The sequence below is a fragment of the Triticum dicoccoides genome, chromosome 7B (assembly GCF_002162155.2).
Source record: "Triticum dicoccoides isolate Atlit2015 ecotype Zavitan chromosome 7B, WEW_v2.0, whole genome shotgun sequence".
Taxonomy (NCBI): domain Eukaryota; kingdom Viridiplantae; phylum Streptophyta; class Magnoliopsida; order Poales; family Poaceae; genus Triticum; species Triticum dicoccoides.
In genome coordinates this window covers 292,553,839-292,565,506 of record NC_041393.1, presented here as the reverse complement: position 1 = coordinate 292,565,506, position 11,668 = coordinate 292,553,839, and the positions used below count along the sequence as shown (strand labels likewise).

Here is an 11,668-nt window from a genome sequence, read left to right as displayed (position 1 = left end):
CGAAGGCTGTTGGCGCAGGGCGGCGGCGGACGACGGTGCTTCGCGCTGGTGCGAGGCGCGGAGGCGCGGCGGCATGCCCTGGCGGCGGGGTAGAGAGGGCTTGGTGGCGGCGCGGTGGGCTGCACGGGGTGGCTCGCGCTCGTGGCTGCGGTGGCGGCCAGATCTGGCGGTCCGGCGGGCGCGGGCGATGCGCGGCGCCTTGCCGGCAGGTGCGGGCGCTTCTGCTGCTGCGTGCAGTGCGGTGGTTGGGCTCGCGGCGGGAGCGCATGCTGGTGGTGCGTGCTGGCCGAGCTCCATTCGGGCCTCCCCTGTTTCGGCCCCTGGACAACGGCGAGCGGCGCGAGATGGCTCTCCGGTGAGTGCTCTTGGCTGAGGGTGAGGGGTGGCTTCATGCTCCTTGTCGATGGCTGGGCAGGCTGTCTTTGGTGGCCTCACGTCGGCCGCCACGGTGAGGCGACACGGGGTGTGTCCGGTGGGGAGTTTTTAGGAGGGATGGGAGGCCCCGATGTCGGGCCACTCGTCGCCGGTGCGGGGGTGCACCGGTCCGGACGTGTCCGCTCCTCCTCCCCCTTTCCTCGGTCGTGTGCCCTCTGGCGATGTTCAAGGCAGGGCGGTTGTTGGCTGCTCCATTGGCGGATGCTGCGAGTCAGGCCAAAGCCAAGGCCTTTGGGCGTTCTCATAGTTGCTTGGATGCAGGGCGGCGGCCCTGGCGGCGGGAGACGCGGTGTTCATGGGCGGAGCGCGTGTCTTGGGTGCGGTCGGGCAGCCATGGTCATGCGGGTGGCATGGTTGGTGATGTTTGACGTAGCATGGTGGTTTGGCGGAGGGTTAACACCACAGTGCATAACTTGCCCGGTCTTCTCCGGCCGACGGTGGCGGCGGCCACGGGCGTCGTTTCTTTCATGAAAGCTCCGTCGTGGTGTTCTCTTCTCTCCACGTTGCTCCGGGTGAAAACTTGATCCTCAGGGTCGGGCGGTGGCGGCTACCGGTGTCGTGCCCTTCTTGAAGGCACCGCCTTGGACTCCATGCTTCGTCACTGTCCCGCTTCACTTCTCGGTGGCTAGGTCTCGGGAGGTCCTCGTCAGCCCCAAGTAGTTCCTTTTGGCCCATCTGTAGTATGCTTGGTGGTCGATTGGATAGTGTTGCGGTGCATCCGCACCCTTGTATATTGTCTTGGATGTGTGTGTTGTGTGGGGTGGTAGCGTGTTGTATCCGGATTTGTATCTCTGGTCGTGGCTTTATATATAAAGCGGAGCGAAAGCCTTTTTCGGTCATACACAAAAAAGACGCTTTGCATTAAACTTTTGCTTTGTGTATCTCCGGTGCTTGGATAGTTATGTGTGCATATAATTGATGTTTGTATATCGTGATGATCATCACTTCCAAGTGAAAATTGTCTATCACCAGTCAAATATACCTATCTCTTCGCTTTGCATTTTCACCCGCCTTTATATAATGTTTGCTACCGGGTTAGCTAAAACGGGGATGTATGGGGTGCGGCTGGATGCACTTCTTATCTGGCTGGGCGCACTTCCTATCTGGTCAGTTCATGGATAATGATTTTGTGTATGGCATTGTACTGAACCAATATCATTGTAATTTTTTGTACTTGCGATGGTCCAGTGACTATTACTGGGTTGGATACGACTGTACCCGGCAGAAGCCGCACTTCCTACCTAGTAGTAAGGATGATGACAGCAGAGAACCAATCAAGCTGATACAACTGCATTACAACAGTTGCTTCATACGAACTCATAGGTTCACTCATTCATTACAAAACAGACATGGGCAAACAGTTAGCAGCAGCTACTCTAGTTTGTTCTTTGCTGCAGCGCTATCTACCTGGCCATCTCAAATCTTCACCCAGGCTCCTAACCAAAAATATTTCAACGCTGAGCAATTACCAAGTGTAGAATAAACTTACAATCTGCTCACCGCAGACCAACATAGAAAAGCTTTCGGTTTCCCTTTCGCCGTCACTTTGGACAAAACAACAACTTGTTACATGAATGCTAATTCACATTTCATTCTACAACACATCAACATCACAATTCCCCACCAATTAGCTGGCTACACCGCCCCATCAAGCTGCTGCACCTGTCATACCCTCCTGTAATTCGGATTGATTCCGTAAGGTAACCAGCTATTGTCATCATACAGGACCTCATGTGCCCCGTTGAAACCATGGGGGTGGAACGACCTATTAATCGCTGGCTGGTGGACTGGCAAAGGAACAAACATATGCCGGGCTTGCTGCTGCAGTTGAATCCCAGGATCCGTCGAGTAGATGAAACTACCATGAGGTTGTCCTATCATATGAGGACCTGGATGAAAGTGTGCTTGTGGCAACCCATAGGAAAGCCGAGGAGGAATCGGAAGCTGAGATGGATGCACAATCTGATTAAATGGTTGGGTAGAACCTACTTGATGCACATGAGGCATAAATACAGTGGGAGTTGGTAAAATAGAATCAGTCCTGTTAGCAGCGCGGCCACGTTGTGCAGCGTGCTTCACTTTCTTTTGCTGCTTCTCACTGTTTCCGGGGTCATGTCGCAACTCCCTCTTCCTCTTGCTCTTAACATGTTTTGGACTGGGGTGACTGACTGGCACATCCTGATTTAACGCCCCAAAAATGAGGATCTTCAGTGTCGGTGCATCAATTTTACCCCTAAAGAAATCAGTCAATTTGGAAACAGTATCCTTTAGGCATTCACAGATGTTCTGCATCTCCACCTTCCCTACTGATCTGGCAAAATTCTGAGATCTGTCCAAGAAGTCTTCCACCTGCAAAAATGAACGTATCAAATCAAATAAACAATGCTCTGCAGGATTTATTGAGAAGTCACAATCCGAATTCACACAAAACTTACACTCAAGTTACCAATTCCTCTGTTCCAGGTCTTTGAGATCCAGAATCCATCAAAATTGCTGGCACAAAGCCCTTGCTCCCATAAATCCTTTACTGCTAGTAGCTGCACAAGAGAAGACAAGAGTATATTTGAGCATGTTGACCATTGAAAAGTCAAGATGAGGCCACGATGAAACTAGGATGCGAGCTATGTGGCATGAATGAACAATTGCATTTATTTTATTTATTTTTGCAAGGTGCCCATACGTAGCCACATGCACATAGCCAGAAAAAAGGAGCTAAAAACAGCTGTGCGTTAAACGAGGACAAGCTATACACTGCACAATGGAATCAGGTGGTTTAATCATGTTCTCTGAGGAAACAGGGTCACTATATTGAATAATCAGGTTACTTGATCACCATATTTCACAGGAAAATGTTCTGAAGGGCAAATGACAACAATGTCATAGCTCAACTGAACAATGTCATCCCATTCCCGCCCAAAAAAAAAATGTCATCCCATTCCAGCAGGGTCAGGTAGGCTGAACATGTGCTGAAGTTAAGATCAAGTGGAGATGTTTGCAGCAGGAGGCTAAGGCTACATTAACTGGAAGTGTAATAGGAACATTGTCAAAAGTACATTCATCGACAAAAAAACAAGGGTGCACCAAATTGTGCTTTTGCACCTGATATCTTCCTATCAAAAATTGAAGCAAACTATAAAGAACTCACTTTACTCATTAGTGATACAAAAAGTTCAGCAACGGATTCTTTATTAGTGCTCCCAAACCCCTTGAATAGCACAACGTTTCTCTGGACACTTGCAAAGTCTGCACCATCTATAAATGGGTATAAAATATCTTACTGTTAGTTTTTAATCAGTAATCAGATGATAAAAATATGACAACAGCAAATGTAGTTGCAAAGAGCCAAAAAGAATGACATGTACATCAATAGAGGAGGTACCTTTCAGTAAGCCGGAAAATGCAGGTAATATTGGAGGATGCCGGGTCTGCCCTCCACATTTACAATTCATAAGTGCACTCATTTATTTTTGTTCAAAAAGAAAAATAATTAAGCCTCAAGTCTCAGCCTGGGCCCCTCTAATGGAAAATTCTATACAACAGCTAAGCTATATCCAATGTACTCCGATCGTGAAGTTTGAACAGAAAATCAAATAAAGGTAACAATCTCAATTTACCTGTAAATGGAAAGCAACTAAGGAGATAATTGCCATCGAGCTCATCGTTCGATCTTTGGGACAATTAACATCATGTGTCTTAGCCCAGAACTTCATCTGCAGAATAAACAGAAAATAATTGTCATATCTTTTAGGTAGATAACTTCAAGGGGAGTATAATGCTAGTTATACTTTCCAAAAATAAACAACAAGACAGGATTGAAATACCAGATAACAAAGTATCTGAAATCTTTCATCAATTGAAGAAACAAGTTTAAATATCATCGATCTTGACATGCCATCTTTGTTTTCGACTGAAATATCACATTCAACCCCAGTTCCCTTATCAGTAACCTTCAGTACAGGAACTATAGCACTTAAAACAGGTAAAACCCCATAACAACGACCACGGCCTGAAATTGACAATACAAGAAAGATAAGAAGTAAGGAAGACATCGACAGTAGCAACAAAAGGCTTCTACTAAGCAGTTGGTTATATGCCCAACACGAAATGGACTACACAGTTTGCGGACATCTATCCAAGCAATGCTGATGCTATTGAATTGTAAATGACAGGCAGCCTTGCCTCGAATGAAACTTGTTCAATATAGCCAATTATAATTCTTCCGATTTTACATGTTTGGTACATGTCATATCTTGCAGTTTATACAAAGAGACAACACAAGAAATGGATAAAATTTTAAATCTTTGTTTTTTTACATAAACTGGACATTATAAAATAACTAGCACACATGTCCGTGCATTGCAACGGTAGAAAAAAATGATATATACTTATATTTAGTGAGACATGTATGTGTAAACACAACGCCTTATGCCACACTACAAAGAAAACGGTAGTTGCAACGGGAGAAAAAAATTGATGTATAACGGTAGTTGCAACGGGAGAAAAAAATGATGTATACTTGTATATACTTATATTTAGTGAGACACGTATGTGCAAACACAACGCCTTATGCCACACTACGAAGAAAACGGTAGTTGCGCAGTCCACCAAAACGGCCAACAACGCCACAGAACAACAACCAGATGGTGCCACTCGGTGGCAAGGAGGTTCACCTACCGAGGTTTATCAACCACTCATCATTCGTGAAATAGCGCCGACAGCAAAAATAAGATGCAATCCATTATAGAGGCTATATCTATATAAATATTTAACACATACTACCTCCGTCCGGAAATACTTGTCGCTCAACGGATGTATCTAGACGTGCTAGATACATCCGTTTGAGCGACAAGTGTTTCCAGACAGAGGGAGTATGATATAACCTAAGATGTAATGCACTGGGGAGCACTCTTAGGTCTACTCAAATTTAGTGATAATTGTATGTGAAAGCGCAACGCCAAAGGGACCCTCAATACAACCCTCAAGCTGTTTAATTCGCCAACATCATCATGCATGTGCATCGATCTCCTTTAATTATGTCGTTAATTAGTTAGCCATATCAGCCTAGTCACTCATACGAACCAATGTGATCCTTTAATTATGCATGTCTCCTGTTTATTTAGCACACAACCAGCACACATCATGCACGTGCATTGTGCTCAATTAATTGCATGTCTCATAGAATTCCGTTTAATTAGCCCACGAGCGCCGATGCATGACCGATTTATAGGTTCTCAGCACGACTCGTCGCCTAGCATGCACACGGCAAGCCACATCCTATCCATCGTCACAAGGTTGTGACTCTTTTTCTTTTGCTCATTCACGGTGGCCGCTATGATTGGCGCTGCTGGTTGTAACGCCTCATTATCTTTATCTCTCTCCCATTGGCCCATGCAAAGCCCATTATCCTTGTATTGCAGCGACTGCTTGTTGATGATTACGAATTAAGACGTATATAAATTGGTAGGAAAGGATGCAAGGAAGCGAGGTGGTATTTTTAATAAGCAAAAGAACCATTACTTGTACACATAGTATGGGGTAGCTCAGTTGGATGTACCCTTTGGGCTCCACACCCACGCCAATTTTTTTTGACTGGGCCGGCCGCCACCTCAAGCAAGAAAACAGGGCACCTCATGTGAGAGGATCGGGAGAACAACCCACGAAACGTTTTTTCACTTACAATGAACGTGGCCCAATAACGGCACTGATCAATTTATAAATCAAAAATAATAATATGGGTGAACGGATCAAAAATTCGGAGAAACGCACCTTGCTTTATTAGTAGAGAAGATATAGAGGTATAGATATAGATATAGATAGATAAATTATGACCCCAGGTATTGGTGGAACTAGATGATACCCGCCACATTGTTGGGGGAATTATTTGCTATATATTTGATCAAGTTGGAACAATATTTGATTATTGTATACATTTAAGATAGTTATGGAATATAATTAGTGTAATAATATTCACATGCATGGGTGCATGTTGTGGTGGATCATTCCTCATGGATGTTAGCATGTTGAGGTGGCCTTTTTTGCATGCACGGTTGGATGTTGAGGTGGCATAGTTGCATCTTGAGATAAATAGAAGAAATGGGGATCACTCTCTCAGGTATATAGGATTCTATGAAAAAAATGCCCCTCGAATTAGCAAAACTGTAGGCTTACTGCATATAACGATTTCGCATTTAGAACATTTTGGCTTTCAACGGGATGAATCCAGATTAACATTCTGCAGGGCTAAATATGAAACTCGCGTAGACACCAAACTAAGGTTGTCAATAATATGCATTACATGATACAGTTCTTGTTAAGAGTACGTAATGGGCCTAATGGGCCTGGGCTGGCAGTATAGCCCGTTAGTCTTAGGGTTTATTAGAGATAAGTATCGCTTGCTTAGGGGTCAAGTAAGCCTTGCTTGGGAGTCAAGTAAACCTCTCTATATAAAGAGAGGAGATGTATCAATCTAATCAAGCAAGAATTAAGAAGGAAATCCCTTCCCTCTTGCCCGGCCGTGGGCAAAAAGGCCCCCGGCCGGCCCTCTCGCGCCCTCCTTCTAGCAGCGCCATAACAGTTTGGTATCAGCTAGCTTCGGTTCGATCATGTCTTCACCGCCGCCCAAACCCGTCTCTTCCGCTGCCGGTCACCTCGCGCCCGCTCCCGCCGTCCTCACCCCGGAGGAGGTGTCCGGGGCGCTGCAGGACCTAACCCTGGCGGTCCAGGAGATCCGCATGTTCTTGGCCGGGTCCTACGGGCCGCACCCGGCTGCACCGCCGTGGCTGCCGTGGCAGCCGCCACACCCAGCGGCATCCGCCGCGCTCGCCAGGCCGCTGCAGCTGCCATCCACCGCCACCACCGCCCCGCCCTGGCTGCAGTGGCAGCCGCCGCTCCTAGCGGCCTCCGTCGCGCCCGGCGCTCTGCCGCTGCAGTTGCAGCAGCCACCGCCGGTCAGCTCCGTCCCCGCATCGACCGCGACCACGGCGCCGGTCATCTCGTACCAGTATGGGATGCCCTACGACGGGACTGCGACAACCTCGTTCCCATCAGCGCCGCCGCCGTCCCAGGGCGTCCCCATCCAACAGATCAAGTTCCCACCATCGCTGTCACCGCTTCCGTCTTGGATCGCTACCCACCACGTGTCGGCGGCGATGAGGCTGCAGGCTGCTGCGCGTGGCCTCCTAGCGCGTCGGCGTGTGCGGGAGATGCGTGGTCTGCAGCTGCCGCTCCTCCAAGTTGCCCTTCGCTGCGCAAAGGACCTCGATCTCGTCCACTGCGTCGGGGATCTTGGGCATGCGGTTTCCCCCATGGGCGGTGGGCATGCTGTTTTTCCGGCGGGGAGAAGCCAGGGTATCACCGACAGGAGCGCACCACGTAGCACCACTGCATTCCGCCGGCCGCCGCGAGGGCGCCTCTGCTGGTCGCTCTTGCGACCACTTCCAGGTGGCCATACACATGCACTCCTTTTGTCCAGATGGTGTCCATGGGATCCAGGTGGCTGTACGCGTGCACGTCCGACGTGCGGATGGTGTCCACTTTTTGTTAAGGGCTCCAAAATAAAGCATCCCTGTCCATTTCAGGTTGAGAGTAATAAAACAAGCCGAGATGTAAAAGGCTTGTTTTTAGGTGTTAGGTTTGTGTTGCGTCGAGTCATGGTTATAAGTTGGTTAGGCTGCAGCTCGAGGACAAGCTGCATGTCCAGGTGGGGTGTAGTGTTAGAGTACGTAATGGGCGTAATGGGTCTGGGCTGGCGGTATAGCCCGTTAGTCTTAGGGTTTATTAGAGATAAGGATCGCTTGCTTAGGGGTCAAGTAAGCCTTGCTTGGGAGTCAAGTAAACCTCTCTATATAAAGAGAGGAGATGTATCCCTTGCTTGGGAGTCAAGTAAACCTCTCTATATAAAGAGAGGAGATGTATCAATCTAATCAAGCAAGAATTAAGAAGGAAATCCCTTCCCTCTTGCCCGGCCGTGGGCAAAAAGGCCCCCGGCCAGCCCTCTCGCGCCCTCCTTCTAGCAGCGCCATAACAGTTCTGAACTTTTCTTTCAAAACGATTTTGGCATGCACCTAATAGTGTTTATGTGTCGGTGTTTTCAGCAAATGTTATATTGCAGTGCCATAACGCATCATAAAACTGTTGCCTACACATGCGGTGCAAGCTAAGTAGAAGATGAGCATCATTTTATTGCATGAGCAGTTTCTCTTACGGTTACTTCTGTAGCTATGTACTTTTAGAAAAAATTATGGTAACCTCAAGATCTTCACACATGATGTATGCAATCGCTATGCCAGTCTACGTCCCTTCTTTAAATCTATCAGGTCCAATATATAATTTTGTAAATAAGATGGAATGACAATTTATGAATGTGTGTTTAATGAACTTGAATCTCCAATGAAAGATGAGTGGACATACAAATGCTAGGAGAGATATGAAGATAAGACAGTAGTAATTACTCTGATGCTTATGTAGGACTTTTGCGAACTTTCTAATAACAGAAATCTTGTCCTTGCGAGCAAATTGACCATCCATATCATTGCTAAAGTTGACAGAGAGATCAAGATCACTTTTAGTAGTAAATAGATCCATTGTGAATGACCCAAACGGTTCCACAACTGGAAAATCATCTTTTTTACCTGAAATCAAACATCACAAGAAATAGGTCACACCATCACGCAAATTTCATATATTCATATGGGAGACAAAACCTTCCTAGTAAAAATAATATCAGGATAGTGATAGCCTGTTACATATAAAAATTTGGAGAACATGTACTGGCATTAACTAATCAACTACCTCAAAGAAGAGGTTGACTCCGTTGGAATTTAATACACTTAAAAAATCAAAACCAAATACCACTAACCCAACAGGCACAAAAGATGTATGCTCAGATTTCAGAATGTACTTTTTCCCTCATGCTCTATAATGTACTCCCTAAATGCTCTTATATTTCTTTACAGAATACAACAAAAGGACTCTTTATGTCCTACCAATATATTCCTAGTACATCAACTTATCAAGGCATAAGCTTCCATAAATGAAGTGCATGGTGAAATCTGCAGTTGTCACATATTCATCTTAGCTGGCAGGTATCTGAAATAGTGAGACACTGTTACTTAAGTATTTGCATCTTTGCTTGACTGCCAGTGAACTCACATACTTGAACATCTGCATGTAATCTATAAGATCACAGGTGTTCTAAAACCAGGCATGAATGTGATGATTTCAATCCGTATACATATCTATAAAATTTTACTGTACATGTTAACAACAATTAGGCATAATAATTGAAAATACAGAAAGTTCGATAGTATAATTTCTTGACCCAAATGGTAACAGACAGGAACATCTCTTACCAAAAATATCTTTGGCAATTTTGTTGAAGACGTCTATCATAGTACGTCGTTGCTCATACTCAACTGGCTTTGGGCGCAACATCGCATATGTTTCTAGAAGTAGACCTTCTAGAGTTGGAAGCAGAGCAGGATCAATCAGGAATGCCTCTGATCCCAACTCGCAGGTTTCCGCATGCTTGCATAGAGCTGCACGTAATCCAAAATTGAAATCAGACAGTACCACACCTAATGTAAATGGCAACAGCAAATCATGCAGCTGAAGCCCAATTGCAGGTCACAAGTATGCTAAAAGACACCACCCCAACTGTTTGGGAATTTCAAAGCTCAGCGAGGTTATATTTGTGCTTTAAACGGAAAGACGTTACATTTGTACACCTTTGGAAAGTCTACAGAAGCGACAAGGAAAATAACTTCGCCAAAGGAAAATAGAGAATTAAAATAAGTGCACAACGAACCTACTATGGCTCGTTAGATCCCACAAGATTTAATGAGCTACTTTAGTATACACTATTGGATCCAACACACAATTCAAAGGATATAGCATACGTCAACCCGCACTTTACCATCCAATAGAATTGGGGTTCATGACCGACCAACCGACTACCAGAACTTTCTACAGTAGCAGAAGGAAGGTCCTTCCAAACTGCATCACAGTTGGTACAGCTCCATGTAATAATTCTACACGATGGATTACATGCCCACATTGCTCTCCACCGCGGTCTACTCCATAAATAGAGAATAAAGGATGAACACTGAATAGAATCTTCCGTTTGCTAAGCTTCAGAGAGCCACCAGAAAGAGAGACGGTACCTTGGGTATCCCATGAAATTGCCACGCTGGGCCTGCAGGATTCCAGAGAAAAGGAAGTTCGCGTTACACATCACAGAACAGAAAATTTCTTCATCACCAGCCTAGTACATATTCATATATGAACAGTAACACGTGGCAGCAATTTCTCAAGCGCAAGCACACATCTTTTTTTCAACTAATAACAGACTGTATCTAAAGTCCACCCAAAATCTGACTTCGAATTTAATCGAACAAGTAAAAAAACATCTTTTCGACCAACCAAATAAAATCCTGCCTTCCTGTGGCTACAGTTTGGTCTCGGCTATAATTCAATCTAACAAACGGAAACCTCATCAGAATTCAATCTAGAATATGAACGGCAATAAAACAGCTCTAAGCAAGGGGAGGAAGAGGGGAGCGAAGCTGACCGGGGAAGGTTGTCGGGGCGAGCTGAGGGCTCGGGTTCGGGCGCGGAAAGAGGCGTAACGGTCACCAACGCCATGGAGTGGGACGGAGAGAGCCGGCGGCCGGAAGCCGGCGGGATCGGCGACGCTGGCGAGCCGGCAGGGTAAGGAGGTCACCGGTGGAAAGGTCAACAAAACCGCAAAGCCTACGAATAGCCAGCAAGTCGCTGACGGGTGGACCCCACGGCTCCGGTCACATAGGGTTTTTTTTTTCTTTTTTGTGGATTCATATGGTTTTTTTTTCTTGAGATGATTTTGAGGATTCATAGGGTTTTTTTTGAGACAATCTCGCGAAGCTTTTATTAAGCCTAACCAAACATGGCGGCCAACCCCTAGAGAAAGTGCATGCTTCGCTAAATTGTGAGCCTCATAATTTGAGCTCCTAAATTCATGGCTAAACTTACAAAAATCAAAAAACGACGAGTGATCTATTATTTCATGTATGGTTGCTCCATACCGAGATGCATTCTCCTTCGTAATGTCCTCAACCACCACTTTGCAGTCAGACGCCACATGGATCCTCCGCAAGTATAGATCATCTGATAGTGCAAGGGCTTCTCGAATGGCCAATGCTTCCAACGTCTCCGGTTCTGAAACATGTCTGAACACTAGGGTTGAGGCTCCCAGGAA

General features: G+C 46.0%; 1 protein-coding gene across 1 annotated transcript; it reads right to left on the bottom strand.

Moving 5' to 3' along the window:
• Positions 1-1,715: 1,715 nt before the first annotated feature.
• Positions 1,716-11,170, bottom strand: LOC119336596 (protein HESO1-like). Its single transcript, XM_037608645.1, has 10 exons — positions 11,003-11,170; positions 10,596-10,627; positions 9,786-9,971; positions 8,886-9,065; positions 4,257-4,441; positions 4,050-4,145; positions 3,815-3,860; positions 3,581-3,687; positions 2,871-2,972; positions 1,716-2,784 (listed from the first exon to the last, which is right to left on the bottom strand). The coding sequence occupies exons 1-10, from the start codon at positions 11,074-11,076 to the stop codon at positions 2,101-2,103; spliced, it is 1,692 nt and encodes a 563-aa protein (XP_037464542.1). The 5' UTR covers positions 11,077-11,170; the 3' UTR covers positions 1,716-2,100.
• Positions 11,171-11,668: the final 498 nt, after the last annotated feature.